The sequence below is a fragment of the Xyrauchen texanus genome, chromosome 26, assembly GCF_025860055.1.
Source record: "Xyrauchen texanus isolate HMW12.3.18 chromosome 26, RBS_HiC_50CHRs, whole genome shotgun sequence".
Lineage (NCBI taxonomy): Eukaryota > Metazoa > Chordata > Actinopteri > Cypriniformes > Catostomidae > Xyrauchen > Xyrauchen texanus.
In genome coordinates this window covers 18,380,363-18,399,874 of record NC_068301.1, presented here as the reverse complement: position 1 = coordinate 18,399,874, position 19,512 = coordinate 18,380,363, and the positions used below count along the sequence as shown (strand labels likewise).

General features: G+C 37.2%; 2 protein-coding genes across 5 annotated transcripts in view; one reads left to right on the top strand and one right to left on the bottom strand.

Annotated features, from left to right (window-relative positions):
* Nucleotides 1-146: 146 nt before the first annotated feature.
* Nucleotides 147-18,209, bottom strand: LOC127619627 (epsilon-sarcoglycan-like). Of its 3 annotated transcripts, XM_052092551.1 has the most exons (12): nt 17,783-18,209; nt 11,216-11,338; nt 10,673-10,830; nt 10,260-10,332; nt 8,176-8,374; nt 6,586-6,748; nt 5,757-5,971; nt 4,758-4,784; nt 4,109-4,297; nt 3,709-3,752; nt 1,184-1,221; nt 147-1,070 (listed from the first exon to the last, which is right to left on the bottom strand). In XM_052092551.1, exons 1-12 carry the CDS (start codon nt 17,817-17,819, stop codon nt 1,020-1,022), a joined length of 1,317 nt encoding a protein of 438 aa, XP_051948511.1. In that variant the 5' UTR covers nt 17,820-18,209; the 3' UTR covers nt 147-1,019. The 3 variants fall into 3 exon arrangements, with proteins under 3 accessions (XP_051948511.1, XP_051948513.1, XP_051948512.1); XM_052092553.1 differs by lacking the exon at nt 1,184-1,221; XM_052092552.1 differs by lacking the exon at nt 4,758-4,784.
* LOC127619624 (neurabin-1-like) overlaps nt 14,544-19,512 on the top strand; it is a 90,545-nt gene continuing 85,576 nt past the window's right edge. For both annotated transcript variants that reach the window (XM_052092545.1, XM_052092543.1), the window contains exon 1: nt 14,544-14,846. The gene's annotated coding sequence lies outside the window, so the exon portion shown is untranslated. The remainder of the gene's footprint in view (nt 14,847-19,512) is intronic.

Below are 19,512 nucleotides of genomic sequence, written 5' to 3'. Positions count from 1 at the left end.
TATTTTTTCAAAGTTAGGCAAAAGCTGTACAGATTTAACTGACCCCAAGTGCCATCAACTGGCACGTCCATTCAATTGTAAATGTTTTTTATTTTTTGAAGATTTCTCTGTTCATAATTAAAATTATTTGTATAATTTGGTATAGGTTTTATTTAAAAAAAAAAAAAACCTGCAGGTCTGTGTAAGTTGTTGTGTTTTGTTTTTTGTTTTTTTTTGTCCAACAATGTGAAATTATTAATGTTAATTTGGAAATGCCTTCATCTTATTGTAAAGCCAATGTTTACGATAAACCCCTTCTAAAAAAAAGTAATAATGTAAATTTGTTTTAATCTTTTACTTTTTAAATACCTGTAAGATATTTTCCTTTTTTTTCCCATGTTGAATACAAGTTCAGCTCACTCAACAGCATTTGTAGCATAATATTTATTACCACAAAACTAGTTTAGACATGCCCCATGACTTTTGCATTTTATTTTAAATAAGAGATGAGTGAGTTACAGTAACATTCTTGGTTTATGACACGTTTATGGTGGATGGCAACATCATGCCACAAATGCAATTGATTGAGCCTAACTTGTATTGTACCTGGAACATTCTTTTAACACTCATACCCCAGAACAAACTTTTATTTTTTTTTTCCACAAGTGTAATTTATTTATCAAAACATATTTACTTGTGTAAGAGAACATCAACAACAGAAAAAGAGCAATATTAACCTCTTCAAGCATCAGCATGTCCCTTTTTAATGTGCCCCGATTAGTGGTAGACAAAAGGAAGTATACAGTATCTTTATTTGAGGGGGACTCCTAATTAAAATTTAGAATACTTTGTCAACATGTTTAATTTTGATATCCATTTTAAATATCCCTTCAGTGTGCCCATCTTAACATTACTTCCACAATGTGAATACACTGTTTTGTGCATTGCACATTCAGATGTGTGCATTAGAACAAAAATGCATTGAGCTTAAAGCTACGGCTACACGTGCACATTTGGCACAAGTGAAAAATGGGACCTCATCACAGGTTTAGAGCTTCTGCCACCTTCCTCTCCTCAGGAATACCATTTACCTACAATGAGAAAAAAAAACTGAGAAACAAACTCCCAATGGTTTATCTGATTTTTTTCTTTATAACAACAAACAGCACTACCCACTATTACAGATGCAAAGAGTAATACTTGCCTCTAGCCTCCGAAAAGTTGACGTACAATAATTATCTCCTTTTGTTAGCATGAATGAATGAATAATATGTTAGGAAGAGATTTCAAGGCGACTTATAGCAGTTCATTATGTGAAAACTAGGGTTCACCAGAGTGCAATGAAAGGAGCTTAACCACCAGGGTCCTGTACCATGAAGCCAGTTTAGGGCAAGTAGGTATAGCTGAGATCTCCAAACGTGGGCAGGGTTACTCCAGTGTGGGGTTGTGGCAACTCCAAAAGGGAGTTGTCCACTTATGGTTAGGGAAAGGTAGAGGTTAGGGGCTTTGTTTATTTTTACTGGTGGTTTGGAGCTTCCTGCCTGCAGCTATATTCTTCTTGGGAAGAAGCTGCAGGCCGAGCTCCAAATAGAGGCGGAAGCTCCAAACGTAAAAATAAACAGAGCCCTAAGTGTTGCCACTTTTTGGAGATTTCGCACCAATTTGGAGACCTCCAAGCTGCAGCTATACCTACTTTGGTTTAGGCAGTTAAGTTTTAGTTTAGTTTGAGTCAACCCTGGGTTTTTTTTTGGTATACCATTAACGTGGGTCAGCCTTTACCAGTGTTCATTGCGATAGTAACTTGCACAATTCACTTACGTGTTGATATATTATGTTTAATATTTTTTAGGGAAGCAAACTCATGAGGAAAAAAAAGGTGAGAAAGTCATAGCAGGTGTTCAAGATGTATCTTTTCAGTAAATTATTTTGGATTTAAAGCATTTTTCAAGTGTTTAAGCTTAAAGTAACCCTTTCAAATGATTTTAAGTAAAATATAGAAAATTCTACCAAACAATTTGGTCAAATTAGCTATGGAAAAGGTGACTTCAGCTGAAACGTGAGTAGTTTGCATCCCTGATATTTATTACATTCAGAATTAGTTTTCCGCAGTTCTCTTGATCTCTCGTAGCAGCCGCTGTTTCTTCTTGCTGTGTAAATGTCTTTAAAATCTTCATGATTGCACAGAGATCCCTTGTGCTGTGTAAATCGTGTCTTCATGTTTCTGATTTCATGGTGATCACTTATGCTGTGTAAATACGTTTTTTCTTTTTTTCTTTTCTTTTCTTTTTTTTTTAACACTCTCTTGTGCTGTTTTAATGTGTTTAAATTCTTAATATTTTATTATGATCAGCCTTCAGTGAAGAGGTAAATCCCGCTGCCTCTCTCGTGAGAAGTGAATCGTGTTGTCTGCGTACTGTATTTTTATGAAGGTCGCACTTTTCGGCCAGTAAAACAGTACGTACTTTAGGTATGCATGCGAGTAGTATGAATAGATTCTAGACATACTTCATCCGGGGAAGTGGGTATTGGTCCGTGACCCAAATATATGACGTAATAACAACTGCGAAAATAAATAATCTACTCTTAGTTTTGTAAAAAGAAAAAAAAGAAAAAGCACCATTTAAGCACAAGGAACACCTTTCTTGGTACATGCATCACTTACAGTTGAAAAGAGCCGTCCGACTAGCAGTTCATCAGCATACTTTTAAAACCAGCATTTTGAACATGACGTCTTCTCAGCTCCCGAGGGATTATTGGATCATACATTGTCCAGTCGAGCCGCATTTTTGAATCTTGCCAGAAATAGTAGGTAATCCAGGTATTTCTTGCTTACGAATAATGAGGTTTCGGACAAACTAATCCATTGGTATACTGTTTTTGGTATACTAAATATTATAGTGAAGTATGGATATTTGCACACTGCGTTTCTCTCTCTCTCTCTCTCTCTCTCTCTCTCTCTCTCTCTCTCTCTCCCTCCCCCCATGTTTCATCACTCATTCATATGCATGTACACGTGTACACTAATCTTAAACTCAGCATCAAAGCAGCATCATGGAACCAATTAAGCCTGACTGGATAGGTGTAGTTTTGTCAATTTGAAAATAATCCTAAACCCTGAGTTTGTTTAACTAGCTTCATGGTACAGGCCCCACTGCAAATAACATTATCACAATATCTTTGATTTGAAGTATGTAATTTCTGTGCCACTAGCGATACCAAAGAGAATTGCAATCTGTTTGTTTGAAAGGTCTGACTGGGAGTGTGTTCCATTCAGAAGTGATCATCCCTAAGCCCCATTCCCTTCAAAAACTGTACCATCCATTGTAAGAGTCATTTGGAACTCATTCTTATAGTCATTTTCATAAGAAATTCTGTTTAGAATGACCTTTACAGCATGGTGATAATTATTGTAATCCCTTAAACTTTCCAAATTTAGGCTGTTTGGAACACAGTGTGGGTGCCACATAACATTGGCTCCACCAATACCGGTATTGTTTTGTCCAACCAATGAAAGCCGGGAGGAGTGTTTGAAACTTGTTTGGATCATTTGTGCAGTTCTATATAGTGCCACTAGTGGCGCAAAAACGACACACTTCACCTTTAAGAAAGGGTTTAAGTCTATTTCACAGTTGCAGTCAATTTCTTTCAAATGAAGAAAATAATACAGTACTTGCTGTTCATAACACAGGGATTAAAAGCTCACGCATCTATAGTGCATGCTGCACTTACCAGAGGTTTGCTGCTGTGGAATCTGGATCTGATTTTGAAGATTTCTGTGAATAAATACAAAGCTTTATTATGCCTGATAACAAAAAGTCATTACTAGCATTATTCTACTATTTTCTGCGTTACCTTAGTATATCATTTTTATGTAAATATTTTAAGGTCTTGCTCATGATAATGGACAGTTAATGGAAGTTGTTTTGATCTGTTCTAAGCTCCATAAGTCATCAGTGAGTCTTAAAACCAGGGCATTCAGAGATTTGGCTTGTTTTTAAGATATAAACAGTGGATTACAGTAGGCTAGTTTCTCATCTCCTCTTTAACCAGATCCACTAGATTCATTCACTGCCCACAAGCCTTGGTTTCTACCCAGACATCCTGATTAAAGCCAAAGTAATAGACTCACGTCTGCGTCTGCATGAGTGGCATGCTGGTAGTCTCATAGTTGTCGGGGTGGATGGGTGGCACCACCTCTCCACTCACAGGGTGGAAGACTGGCAGTGTAGAGAGGGGCCACGAGATCTCTCTGTTCTTAGACAAGTTGCGAAGCTCCTTAGTAGACTTCTGAATGGAGCTGTGGTGAACCAGCTGAATACTGGGAATGGAAAGAGCAACTCAATTACTACTTTAAGAAAGCACATGTTGCATGCGCAAAAGTATAGGGTAGAATAAACAATGTTGGTATGCAACCTATAGACATTTAATTAAATCATAAAGCACTTGAAAACAACTATACTGACTGAATAGTTTTGTCTTTTGACACACTGCCTCATTTTGCCTATTTATCATCTCCAATGATAAAACATGTACACAGCTATATATTTAGCCTATAGCCCTATCTCTGTTAATGTAGCAGCAGTCCAGTTGATAACACCATGGACACACAGAAATGATTTAATGAATGAGATGGATATGAACATGTCACTATGAGTGAGGACTTGGGATAACATAAAATATTAGGGATTAAAAGAAAATCGGGAATAAGCTATCCAAAGAAATGATAAATCAAATAAACAGAAAGAAAAAGTCAAGAACACAGGAGAGGAAACACTTACTCTGGTGTTTGCATGTTTCTTTTTTCCCTAGAAACAAAACAAAATTACTGAATTAAATTCTAACATTAATAGTTAAAGACAACCACACAAAGCCAATGTAGAGCGAGCCAGGTTTAAATGGAGGGGAATGGAGGGATTTGATTTCAATTGAAGTCTGGTGGTGCAAGGTTCTCCTTCAGGCTGGTTGGTGACATCAGGAAACACACTGGGAATGGATGATCATGTAGAGGAAACATCTGTCGGAATGGATCTGAATACAACAGATGAAACCTTTGGACTGAGTGTGCCTTCGTTAATGATTAAAAATTAAAAAAAAAAAAATTAAAAAAATTGTGAAAAAAAAAAAAAAACTGACCACAGAAGTGGATGCTTGATGAGGATGGTAAGCTGCTTTTTTTGCCAGGGATGTGACCCTGTCTTGCCCTTCATTATTTAACAGAAATGCTACATGTTGTTACATTCTACAATCTGCATCAATCTCTGAAGCGCTTGTGAACCTCACTTAGATGGTTTAAAAGATGCAATACTGTCACTACACATTTTAAACTAAAAATCTTTCATTTAAATGCTGATAATTACCATTGACAAATGCCATTTAAAGAGATACAGTAGTAGTTCACCTAACTATAAAGACAATTGTGTCATCATGTACACACCATCTTGTTGTTACAAACCTGTATGACTTTCTTTCTCTTGTGAGACACAAAAAGGAGATGTTAGGCAGAATGATTGCCTCAGTCCCCATTCACTTTCATTGAATGAAAGATGCAATGAAAGTGAATGGTGACTGAGACCAATTGTTCCTAACATCTCATTCTGAGTTCCGCAGAAGAAAGTCCTACAGGTTTGTAACAACATGAAGGAGAGTAACTGATAAACAGAATCTTCCTTTTTTGGTGAACTATCCCTTTAACTAAATTGTAAAAGCATTCTTGTGTTTACTTGTGTGCTTGTAATGTCTGTTTTACATTCACCAAGAGTTTAGCACAGTAAACTTACACCCCTTCCCGCCGGCAGCACATGGAGTAGCCAAGGATGCTGAAGAGGACCAGGGCAACAGCCGAAGGTGCAGCTAGTGTGATCAGGAAGTCAGCAAAAAAGTCTCTACTTTTCAGTGACTCAGAAGGTGGGTTGTACTCTCCGATGTCTGGTAGCACTCCTGTGCCCGGGTCTTGACGATTACTGTACACAGGAACTACCTTAGTGATGTCCACCTTCAAGACCAAAAACAAACCGGCGCTCAGTATCATAAAACTCTGTTGGATTTGTTTCTAATTAGTAAAACTGAAAGTAATTAAAACATTTCAGCAACACACTACTGATATCCACTGCAGAGACTGGTCAGGAGCTTCAGTTAATGTCAGTTAAATATCAGAATGGGGAAAAATGTGATCTCAGTGATTTGGACAGTGATTGTTGGTAGAAGATGGGCTGGTTTGAGTATTTCTGTAACTGCTGATCTCCTGGCATTTTCACACACAACAGTCTCGACAATTTACTCAGAATGGTGCCAAAAACATCCAGTGAGCAGCAGTTCTGTGGACAGAAACACCTTGTTGAATAGAGAGATCAACGGACAGTGGCCAGACTGGTTCTATCTGACAGAAAGGCTACGGCAACTCAGATAAACACTCTGTACAATTGTAGTGAGCAGAATAGTATCTCAGAATACACAACAAATCGAATCTTGAGGCGGATGGTTTACAAGAGCAGAAGACCACATCAGGCAATTTATTAGGACATAATGTTCCTAATAAAGTGCTCATTGAGAGTAACTAAGGGTTTTCTTATCTTCAGGAGATTCATGCAACTGGGCCCTTGTGCTCACCAGAGAGATCTTGCACCAATCAATGTTGAACTGAGCGCTGAACTTCTTGTCGCAGCTGATGATGGGCTCCATCTCCTGACTGCAGCGCAGCTGGTTCTGTGGAGTCTCAACTTCTCGCAGACATGACGAGAACTGCACATCTGCTCCCACCATCACATACACGCTGTGCATGCCATAAGAGTCTGAATCAGGACTTTTCCAAGGTTTATACCCAAGACATTTAATGTTTACATTTGTTCATACTGCTGCGTGTAACTGAGACAGTGATTTATTACAATACAAACAACCATGGTGTGCCACAACAGAACAAAAGGCATAATGGTTTTCTTTAAGACAGTTTCACTAGATATATAGCTCAGCAGGGTCCACAAATCTTAGGCAACATTGAAAATGAAAAGGATTTTGAAAAATGTAAAACAAAGAAACTTTTTTATGACGTAAAATGAAAATTAAATATTTAGGATTTTACACTATTTCTATTTTCTGTTTTGGTCCCCCTTGTGCGCCAAAACAGTGACAACCCGCATCTCAAAATAGCATTCTGAGATGGTATTCTTCCCATCACAAATCGTGCTGGGATTACAAAGATCCGTTATTTTTCTCCATCAAAAATTGCTATGTTGATCAAATTATTTGTTATTAAAATGTTGTATTTAATAAGAAAATAATGTCAAATACCTTACTGTGCTTGTATAATTCACATATTCTGCCCTAAAGTCACCATGATGAATGTGCATATTGCTCTAACTGAAACCTTCAAATGCGCCTTCATCTGGAATAATTTTTCTTCTGAAAGGGGGACATGAATATTTGATGACCAGCTTATGCCAATGCATGAGGGAATTTCCTCTAAAGAAATATGAACCATGAGAAGGTCAGCCTTGAGTCTTATGAAAATGTACCACAGCCCAACACACTGTTCCTCTGCGTTCTGGGATTGTATATAATTACTCTTTCAAGTGGGTATGTGGAGTGTTTTTCAAAAATGAACTCAACATTGCCAAACTGAAGGCATGTATCATGGCAAACGCATATTGATTTAATATAAGTGCAAATGGTGATCTTAGGACATAACACCAATGCTAATTCATATTTGTTGATATATAATACTACATGCTTGGATTCTGTGGCAATAATAAGCTATTTCAGTGGTTCTCAATTGGTTGTTCATGACCCATAAATTGGTCGCTGGTCTGTTCTAATAGGGTTGCAATCTACAGCAAACCATATGGTAGTGTATTTACCATAGCAAAAAAACAGGTATATCAACTTTTAAAAAGAAGAAAATACTTCCCATATTTATTGTTTGTTGAGTCAACATCTTTGTGTCAAATTAAAGTCTACTGTATTCTGTCACTTGGTAGAACCTAAATTAATGAGACACCAGCATGAGGGTTGCAAACATGTACTTGTTTTTTTTACTTTCTTTTATTTGTACTTTTTTACCTTCGATTGATAAACAGATGTGGTAATGTGTTGGGTTGCCACATTGATGTCAATATAAAATATCGGTCCTGAAGAAAAGCCATTTGAGAAACGCTGAGAAAGTTTAGCTCTTTAGAAAGTTTTTTAAATGTTTTTTGTTCTCACCCCTCTTTCAGGTCATTGATTGGTAAGGGGACTCGTCCACCTCTGTCCAGTGCTGAAGTGATGTTGATGGCATTGAGCCTCTCGGGCTGCCACACATTCTTTACAGCACCGAGGAAATCTCCTAATACCTCACTGGCCAACATCTCCTCAACATTCATGTTCTTGATGAAGAACTCCGCCTGATAGGGCAGAGGAAATTCTGCCAAGTGACAGCAAAAGAGGGAGACATCAAGGTATCTTTCCAGTATGCAATTAGAAGTAACCCAAACTGGGTTACCTAACAGCTGTATAATAAGGTGGCTGTCATGTTGACGTTTCTGTTATGAGAGGGCAGATGGTGGACTGCATCATAGTGAGGTCACATCTGCACTGTAACAGTTGATCAGCTTAAAGCTAAACACAGATAGTACGCTGAACGAGAATCTCAGAGCATTCAATCACAGTAAATCTAAAGCAGATGTGCCTGTGAGAGATTTCCCCCTCTTGTCCAATAACATTCTCAAAGTGTGGTGTATAAATACAAAAACAATATTATGTGTACTGTAAATATAAAGCAAAATAATTAGGATACTGGTATGACCGCATATAGTAAGGACAAATTAACAAATGTGTTAAGATTAGCACCAAATCCTTTTTTAAATATCATGTTTTTCACTACTTCCAGTTGTGTAAAGATGCTGTTTACTTTGGTACAGTAATTGCAGTTGTGGCAGGGCAGAGGGCGGGGCCGGGTCGTGATCCTACACACCCGGTCCCGTATTAGGCTAACCAAGACTCTGAGGTATAAAGGTCAACTGCAGAGGATCGTGCGGGAGAGAGAGATCGTTTACGGACATGTCCGTCATGTGTGTGTTTATGTTGTCTTTTAAGTTTACTATGAAAATATGATTTACATCGTCAAGCCGGTTCTCGCCTCCTCCTTTCCATTGATCCCTTTACAGCAGTATTACTAGATTAACTTAAAAACACAATGAAATCACTTGAGTTTCCTTTCCTATGTTGACAAGAAATTTCCAACTGAAACAGGATGTTTGAGTGGGACATATTCAAAAGCGTTCTTTTTTTTATTAGAAAATTGGCTTTAGTTCTGTCACAGCCATGAACCATGTTTTGCTCCTTGCTAGCTGGTTGCAGGTGGTGTTAGGGGGATTGACATTCTCATTCAAGTAAGAACAAATCTGTGTAAAGAAAGACTGTAAATGAAAGTTAATTCTGTCAACTTTCAGGAGAACACTTGCATAAGGTATTAGGCCTGCAACTAATTATTTATTTTAAAAGAAAAATCGGATAATCGACTAATCTAAGGATTCTTAGAATGATCATTAGATTATTTGGGTGATTATTGCATGATTGACATTAGGACGTAACCAACAATTTAGCTTGTGCATTGAGTTAAAAAGTTGTATTAAAACGAGCTTACTAACAATAAAGTGGACAAAATCATCTTTTAAAAATACCTCTAAATTACATTCATTGAATTACAGGGCAAAAAAATACTTGAGGATAAAATACTTTAATTTAGTAAAGAATTCACTGCAAAGAAAAAAAAGTATTTTTGTCTTTTCAATTAAAAGATATTTAAAACAAGATATATTCTTGAGAAGCAACATATAACAAATTTAGACTTCAGAGAATATATCTTGAATATACAGTGTGTATTTTGTACATAATTGTATTTTTGTTTTCCTTGTACCAGTGCAGTAAAGACAAAACACACTTCTATTCAAAATGTATTACCTGAAAGCAAGTATATAAATATCTTATATGTTGCTTCTCAGTTCAAAGTATCTTGTTTTAAGGATTTTTATATATTTTTAAAACTTTTCAATCTTAACAATTATATTCAACATTTTCTGATAAGTCATGGACTAAAAGCCACCAAACTCCAATCTTGTTTTCATGGGGTCTTTACATCATGCCTGGCTGATAGACTCATGAACCTCAAAAGACACAAATACATGCTTATCCTTACTTTAGGATTATTGTCCATTTTAGTTTTCAGTGAAACAATAGAATCTTTTATTAAGCATATAGCTCCATGATATAATGAGATTTGCTAAATCAACACTGCTTTTGGCTCTCACCTTCTGTAGACATGATGTTTATGACCAAGTTGTGCCTGGCAGTTTCAAAAGTGCGTCTGTTATATGCTGTAATCTGCAACACGCAAGGGTGAAAGTTTAAGTCAGGCTCAGGGCAGCTTTACATTCATACGATGCAGAGGATTTCGGAACCAGAAGCAAACACATACAGCAGAATAAAGATCTCAATCCCTACATGAATCTAAAGCCTGAACAATTCACAAAGAGGAGATGAAGTTTCCCTGTGCCCCTGAGAATTCAACTTTGCACTTATCTTCTATTTCTCAAACAACAAAATTATTGGATGCATTTACACACAAATAAATACACCATGGGCTTTTAATGATTAAAACTATATCTAAGGTCAGATGCCACAAAGAAACAATTTTAATTAGAACTCCGACACGATTACACACCTCTATAATGGTTGGCTTGCCAACATGGTCAGCTGCTGGTGAGCCATAGAGAACTCCGTCACTATGTGGCGTTCTCTGAATGTACCGCAGCCATCCAGGCCTGTCTGGATAGCCTTTAAGGTTGGTGTTAAATGTGATTGGGTCATTACTTGGATCACCTGAAATGAAAAAATAATTTCCTTAAGTCTATACTTATAAATGAGAATCTATGTTATATTTCCAGGGGTTTTATATATACAGTATATATTTGTATTAGTGACAACAATTGTTTTTAGCACATTTTAGTGACATCCATCCGCTAGAAGGTCCAGTCTCTGACAAGCTAAGGCAATGCCTGGTCTCTAATGGTGCTGCGCAGTGATATAATCTACACAGTATCTGGAAAAGTTGTTTCATGCCATGGCTGTTACTTTATCATGTAATTTAGCACACCTGGAACACTGCATTTACCAATAAGTATCCAGGCCTTGGATTACACATTAATAAAGTGCAACATTCATTCTGTGGATGTGTCTCAATGAGTGAGTAGTGGAGTAAATTTACCTGCTTTTGGATAGGGTGGGAACTCGCCTTTAAAGTATTCTCTCTCTAGCACATGGACGAAAAGCACTCCAGCAGAAGGATAAACGTTGCGGTCCGCGTGCGACTTAGAGAGGATGGTGACCACTGGTGCAGAGAGAAAAGAAAAAGGGTTATTAAGTGCGGCATAATGTGGCAGACTAATTTCCTTCACCCTGCCAAGTGCCACCAAATCATCTACATTGAAAAGAGTAACAATGTTGTTGTTTTTTTAATTAAAGTATTATGAACAAGGACATAAAAGATATATTTATCTAACAACTTAGGGATATAAATGACTACCTTTTATCCAAGCTATGAAAGACAGGGGGAAGTGTTTTTCTGCAAGTCTGTTTAATGCCGCTAGTGGCGTAAAAATGACACACTTCGCCCTTAATGTTTTAGTCCTGTTTCAATACACCATCTATTTCACTTTTTATAAATTTTTAATACATTTATAGACCAGGGTTATGTTTCTTTCTTGCATTAAAACCTTCTAAAAAATCCATAGTATGGGAGTGTATGAGAATGTGTTATGCAGGCAAGCGAGTCAGTCTTGGGCATTAGGCTACTGCGTCTCATTGGTTGGTGGACTGTAGTACTGTGAGTCACAATCTTTGAACACTCAAACATTCCACGCTCACTGCACGACTCACACGCCAATCCTCCATTCCCTTTCCACATCAAACCACTTTCACTGGCACAACTCACGCAAATACATACACACGCAAACATTTTCCTTATTCAAGCATTATTAGAGGAAAGAAGACGTTTGTGCAGCTTTTTTGATATTGTTGCAGCTGAAAGGACTGTTGCCATTATTCTTTCCAGTCTCTTTATATTCTCTTATTTCAGTGTCTCTCTATCCCTTTTCTTATTTCAAGTCAGTTGAAATAAGAAAATGTATTTTCAGAGGGAGCAGATTTTTAATCACCACAGGGGAGTGTGCTGTACTGGGAAAAACTACTGCAACACTGTACTATACAGCAGCCAGATCTCTTCATGGTTTCAGACACTCCTAGTACATCAGTCATGGCAAAGCACTCGCTTAAAAGTTGGCAGCTTTAACAATATGTAATGACTCAAAATCTATGTAGATCTTGCTTAAACAAAGCAAGTCAGTAATACACAAACCAAGGGTGATCCCAAGATGTTTGAATGTCCAGATTAAACACAGTAAGGGATTAGCCTGCAAACAGAGTTGACAGAAATTTGAACACATAACTGGAAATCATACAGATAAAATCATTATTACATACACCAACAAACCAAACTGATGATCTTGTGGATTAGAAAAATGCCACAACCTAAACACACTAGTTACACGCACGGTTCCTAAGCTATCCAAAGGATGACATTTCATAGACTTTTATTGTTTTTATCTCAATATTAATGTCTTTTTGTTTGTCATTTTTTTTCACTCAACCACATCTCAAATTCTGTATCGTGTTTAATAGAGTTCTGTGGTTGAAATGACTGTGAAGGAAAAGACATTCTTAAAGGTGTTTTTTTTTTTTTTTCATAAAACAGCCATCACACATCAATTCTACTTTCTACTCAATTCATACATTTTAAATTGAATGCTTTAGCTTATAACAATTTTCTGTTTGTTATCTTTACAATGCATCATCACCAATCCTAAAGTAGAAAACTTGTCTTTTTTATTTGCTAATGAGTTTTTTTTTTTTTACTAATAATTAATGAGCTTGCATGGTTTTACTTTTTGCAAGTGGATTTACACCATTTTTATTATCGTTTTTGTTGTTACGATTAGGAACTCCTTGTTTTGTTAATTGTTACTGTCATCGTGTTTTGTACATTGAGTGTTCAACCTTGTTTCTACTGAGGTGATGTTTTCTAATAGACTACATAGTATGATTAAGCTGTGGAAGACTTTTGTGTGTCACGTGGTACATGATACACGATACATGACAAATAAACATTTAAATAATAGAACTCTTTTAAAGCTATGGCTTAATCCAGTGCTACATTGCTGAAGTAAAATGTGCAAACAAGGAGTGAGTAAAAGTTACTTGAAACAGAGTTTTGCAAAGTAAACTTTACCTGAGAATTTCTAATTAAAGCTCTCATGAATTATGTGTAGCCTTTACTTGAAAATATTGTCTGTTAAATTTGTCAAAATATTGTCAAACAAATTCTGCATTGAATTGAAAAAGTAAACCTCCAAATGTTTTCAGTGAAGGCTAAATCAGTACAATCTATACTTGGAAGGCATTTGAAAAGCACCAAAATTAAATGATGAAGGCATGGAAAAAAGTTTTCAATTCAGTTTTAATGAGACCACCAGATCCCCTAATTAAAATTCGAAAACATTTAATAAAATAAATAATTACTATAGACTAACCCTATAAAAGACAACTTTTAGCATTTTTGGTGTTGAATATATATATATTCAAAAATAAAAATAAAAATTTTAATGTTTTTTTTTTTTTTTTTCAAATGAGGACCTCCCTAAATGCTCCCAAATGGATATTTTATTTAGTCAGATTTAGCAAACTTAAAGTGGCAAATTTGTCCTCACAGTATAGCAGAGTAATCATACAACAACACACACCAACATAACAGTTCTCAAGCACCAATGACAGAATGTATAATATTCATAAATGAATAAATAAAACATTTATATAAACTAAGGCTTATACATAAACTAGCACACCCTTGTCCTAGTCTACTATACCACAAAGTCTGGCCTAAATGATTAATGACTAATCATGCCCATCTAAATGGCCTACTATCCATGATAATAAGATATATGACTATGGCAAGAACTACTTTAACGTGCAAAGATTGCAGAAATACAAAGCATTCGGTAGAAATAAAAACACACATTCACAGTTATGGGCTTGGAGAACAGCTGTGTCATTAAAAATGTTTACTAACAGTTAGATCCATTACAGGTATTGATCTGTTTTGCGGGGTGTTGATGACTGTGGTTTTGTACTTATGGGGCCACAGATGCATGCTTTGAATAATTTGAGTGCCAGATGGTTTACTCTGTCACCCTGTGGGCGACCACATCACAGAGTCTATAAAATGATCAGAATACTGTGTGAGCACAAGGCCAACTGAAGGTGATGCACTATCTTCTAATAGTTCAACCATTAATGGTTAATGCCAAACTTTTAGCCACTAGGTAATGGCAGAGTGAGCATGCACATGCGCAAACACATGTAACGCATGCATATTACAGAAAGGCCCTGCAGTAGAAATGGCTAATCCTGGTTTATGCTTTTATGAGCTGACCTTGGATAGGCCAAAGATATTCATCATGTGCCTAGTGAGAAAAGACACTTTCTCTTTCTCTCCCTCACTTTCAATGGCACCGCCAGGGATGTCCTACTCAACTCTCGAATCAGCTCTGTGCTGTTTTCTCTTATCTGGTCAGGGCGAACTCGTGCGCTTCACAATTCATTTGTAAGAAAACAAAAATACTGTGTAGACTAATTGTTGGAATGTGAGACAGTAGACGTCAAAGTGTTCAAAGTACTATCGCTTGGAAGTGAACACTATCCATAAAACTGGGTCAGCCTGCTATGACTATGATGCAGTAAAGATGAAGTGAGAGAATGCTTTTCTCAAGCCATCCATTCACCAGGTAAAACTGACTTCCATTTTGATACATGTCTTTGAGTGGAAAGAATGTTTTCACATAACTGCAAAAATACTAAATCTACTATCCACATTTAATGTGAATGATTGCAACATTAAAACATTCTTTTTACATATGCATCACTGAGCTCATGTATTAAAATAAAATATAAACAGTAGTCTTGTTAATGGATAAAAGATTTGAACACAGCTTTAATAAAGTCAGGAGGAAGGTGAAATGTACAGATTGGCTTTTCAGCAGGTTGGCAGGTGTTAAGTTTAAAAAGCTTTGTGCAGGAAAAAGCAGCTTGTGTTATGATCACTCCAAACACATCGGCTGTGTCCAAAAACGACACAAGCTTCCTACCTAGTTAGCATGTATGGGTGATTCTCACAAAACCTGATAAAAAAATGTCCTGGTCCTATTTTACCTCAAGATCAATCGAAACAAATAAGTAATTTTTTTTCTTCTTTTATTTAGAAAATGAAGCCTATTTTTAGGCTTATTAAAAGGAAAGTTGACACAATGAAAATTCATAATTTAATCTCAAACCATTCCAGATGTGTATGACTTACTTTCTTCTGCTAAACACAAATTAAGATTTTCAGAAGTACATTTCAGCTCTGTAGGTCCATACAATGTAAGTGAATGGTGGCCAGAACTTTCATAATGGCAACATAAATCCATAAGACTCCAGTGGTAAAATCCATATCTTCAGAACCATTATGATGGGTTTGGGTGAGAAACAGATCGACATTTAAGTCCTTTTTTACTATGAATTCTTCTCCCTCCCCTGTAGGTGACGATATACACAATGAATGCAAATTGACAAAAACAAATGAAGAAGAATGTGAAAGTGAAAGTGGAGATTTATAGCAACAACAAAAAAAGGATTAAAATATTGATCTACTTCTCACACACATCTGTCATTTACTTGCATTTTAAGGACCTACAGAGCTGGATTATTCTTCTAAAAATCTTTGTTTGTGTTCAGCAGAAGAAAAAAAGTCACACATCTGGTATGGCATGAGGGTAAATGATGAGAGAATTTTTACATAGACATTATTTTAATGACAGTTACCCACAATTCTCATGCTCACCTCAACCAAAAAAGGTGGTCATAATAATATTCTCATTCCTCCAATGTGAAAAAATGACATATTGAAATTGTAAAGTATTTATACATCATAGTAGTACTCTCATAGTAGTGGTAAATGGGAATAGTAAAACATCCTGACGTGTTAGGGTAATGAGAATTGTGCGGTTACATGTGCTTAAGTCACAATGCAAAAACTCTTAAAGGACCCAAATTAAGCTTCATTTTCTTTATGCAATTTATATATACACTGATAAGCCAAAACATTATGACCACCTGCCTAATATGCTGTTGGTCATCCATGTGCCATCAAAACAGTGCTGACCCACTGGGGTATGGAGTATACAAGACCCCTGAAGTTGTCCTGTGGTATCTGGCACCAAGAAGTTAGCGGCAGATCCTTCAAGTCCTGTAAGTTTTGAGGTGGAGCTGCCATGGATTGGATTTTTGGTCCAGCACATCCCACAGATGCTCAATCGGATTGACATTTAACGTGTTAAATTGACGTCCACACGAATGGCCGGTTTTCTACCAGAACATTACCCAGAACATCACACTCCATCCACTGGCTTGTCGTCTTCCCAAAGTCCATCCTGATGCCATCAGTTCCCCAGGTAACGGCGCACACATACAAGGCCGTCCACATGATGTAAAAGAATACAGGACTCATCGGAGCAGGCAACCTTCTTCCACTGCTTCAAGGTCCAGTTCCTATGCTTGTGTGCCCATTGTAAGAGCAGTGGACAGTGACAGTGGACAGGGGTCAGCATGGGGCACTCCGACTGGTCTGTGACTACGCAGCCCTGTACGGAGCAGGGTGCACTGTGTGTTGTGACAGTCCTCCCGTAATCATCATTAAAATGTTCTATGACTTGTGCTGCAGTAGACCTTCTGTTGGTTCGGAAAAAAGGGATAGCCTTAGTTGCCCTCACTCATCGATGAGCCTTGGGCACCCAACACCCTGTCGCCGGTTTGTGGTTTGTCTCTCCTCGGACCACTGTGGTTAGGTACTCACCACTGCTGACAGGGAGAACCACACAAGCCTTGCCTTTTCAGAGATGCTCTGACCCAGTCATCTGGCCATAACAATTTCTTTAGGTCTTTACTCCTGCCCATTTCTCCTGCATTCAACACGTTGAGTATGAGAACTGATTGTTCACTTACCATCTAATCTACCCAGACCTTGTCATGTGGCCTTGTTAGAAGATGATCAACGTTTTCCTCTGCACCTTTCACAATGTTTTGGCTCATCAGAGCACATATACAAAATTGATTATTAATGATTTTTATATGTTATAAAATATTATTAATTTTGGCCAGGACATTTTCTTTACAGGTTTCTTGAGAATCACCCGTTTGGTCACGCACTAATGGTGCCCAAAACTGCTGTGTATGTAGGGAGCTCACTAGGTTTTGAGGCACAGCCAGACTTTCCAATCACTCACCGCCACTCTGCGAAACAGATCTCTGTTTGGAGTTGATTAAAGCCCGGATTTGACGTGTATGCCACGAAGAATTAGGACTTTTACGACGGACATAGAAAGGAAAAAATTAAAATGTCATATAAATTGTGACTATACTATGAAAAATGGCGTCACATTCTTGATACCGAGTGTATTTATGCTGCTGGTATTTAGCTATCTGCCATTCTCAGTATTACATTTATAAACTGAATTACAATGACGCTTTGAATTAACGCTTAACGTGTTTGTAAGTCACTTTATCACTATGATGCAATCAGCACGAGAGCTATTCCGTTAACCAACAGGCTAGCCATCATTCAACGGAAAAGTACGGACATTCCTCCCATTGTCGTCGACTCAATGTCAAGCCTATATATACGTACCCACTATGAACCAGACGAAAACGCCGACCGAAGACATCGTTCACTTGCCGAAGTAACAATTAACATCACACTTTTGAGGTGTTGCTGATGGTCCTCGAGATGTGACAGCCATAAGCATCATTCTCCATTGCTTGGAGGATTTCATTCACTTACTAAGCGCGAGCGCGTGGTGGGAGCTGATGTTGATGACGGGCGTTGGTTGGCAAGAATATCTGGCGCAGATGCTGGAAAAATATTTAGCTTTATTTAGAGGGGTAGCCCTGTCTGGAGGAAATGGAAATCATATGTACTGCAAAAATATGATAATTGTTCTGTAACTTGCCAATTAAATGTTATATATATATATATATAGTATGTATAGTGTTGCCAATTGGGTTGTTTTGTTAGCTTATGGTGTAAGAGAAGATTTAAATATTTATCAGTAACATTACAGAACACGTGTTAGAATTAGTTACATTAGCAATGGTAATAATGCATTGTAAATGTAAAGTGTGACTGATTCATGCATTTGGTTTCAAAATGAAAATGAGCCTCACTTAAAATAATAATAATAATAATTTAGATTTAGGCCATGTCCACACTAATTATTTTTTTATTAGTTTCCTAACATCATCAATTTCCTAAATATGCAGTACTAAAGAGCTGAAAATGCCGTTCCACACATAAAAAATAGCACTTTTGCTGAACTTGATTGCATGTGTTTGAAATGAGTTAATAGATAGATAGATAGATAGATAGATAGATAGATAGATAGATAGATAGATAGATAGATAGATAGATAGATAGATATTTAAAATGACATGTTTTAAATGACTTTTCTTAACTTAAAATTGCTATGTAGTTTCAACACAAACACTTTGTGTAGAAAGACCCAAGTTGAATTGTGTAAACCAAACAAATTTAGACATGTCAATGTAACTCAAATAAATATATTTTATATATTTATGTAGTACTAACTAGTGTAGGTGAATGTTAGCATGCTAAGCACATGCTGGTTGGAAGCACTACCGAGAGTAGTTTTGTAAGTATGCTCATGTTAGCACAGCATTTACTCAAAAAAGCAATAAATCATTTTCACAAGCAATATTCACCTATCCTTATCATTAGCTCAAACTACCTATTGGCAATTTAGAGTCTCCAATCCACTTAACCTGCATGTTTTTGGACTGCGGGGGAAACTGGATTGAACACGGGGAGAACACGCAGACTCCACACAGAAAGGCCCTGGGTGATCCAGGTCTCAAACCAGGGTTCTTTGTGCTGTTAGGAGACAGTGCTTCCCACTGAGCCACTCATGGCCTTAGATCAGTGGCATTTATTGAGTTGTGAGACAAGTGTAGTTAAGTCAAGACACACTGCCTGCTTCCAGTGTTGAATGGGTGATGCTAAGCATCATTGTGTAAAGTTGTGATCTGCTGATATGTTAACCTGGAGATCATTTCATGGGGTATCCCGTTGCCCTAACCTATTTTGCCAACAGGCCAGCTGTGGCTGCATAAAATACAAATACAAACCCTCTCTAGGGTTTTGGAAAATGCACATATGGCCCTCCCTCCCCCATCCATCATGGCACATATAAGCTCTAAAGATGACAATGAGATAAGGTCTATTACAATGTATTCAACCCCCTGTGGAGAGGCTGAGCAGACAGATGGCCATTTGCACTGTGCACAATGCTGCAAAACTGTCTAGGACCAAGGGTGTTGCAAACCCTCTAAGTCTTTATTTTT

What these genes read in the sequence shown, in the direction of transcription:
- LOC127619627 (XM_052092551.1), bottom strand. Translation starts at nt 17,819, where the DNA reads ATGTCTTCGGTCGGCGTTTTCGTCTGGTTCATAGTGG. An exon ending in GCAAGCCAACCATTATAGAG is followed by an intron (nt 10,333 to 10,672) that starts GTGTGTAATCGT and finishes TGCGTGTTGCAG; the next exon opens with ATTACAGCATATAACAGACG. An exon ending in ATCAATGACCTGAAAGAGGG is followed by an intron (nt 6,749 to 8,175) that starts GTGAGAACAAAA and finishes TGGCATGCACAG; the next exon opens with CGTGTATGTGATGGTGGGAG.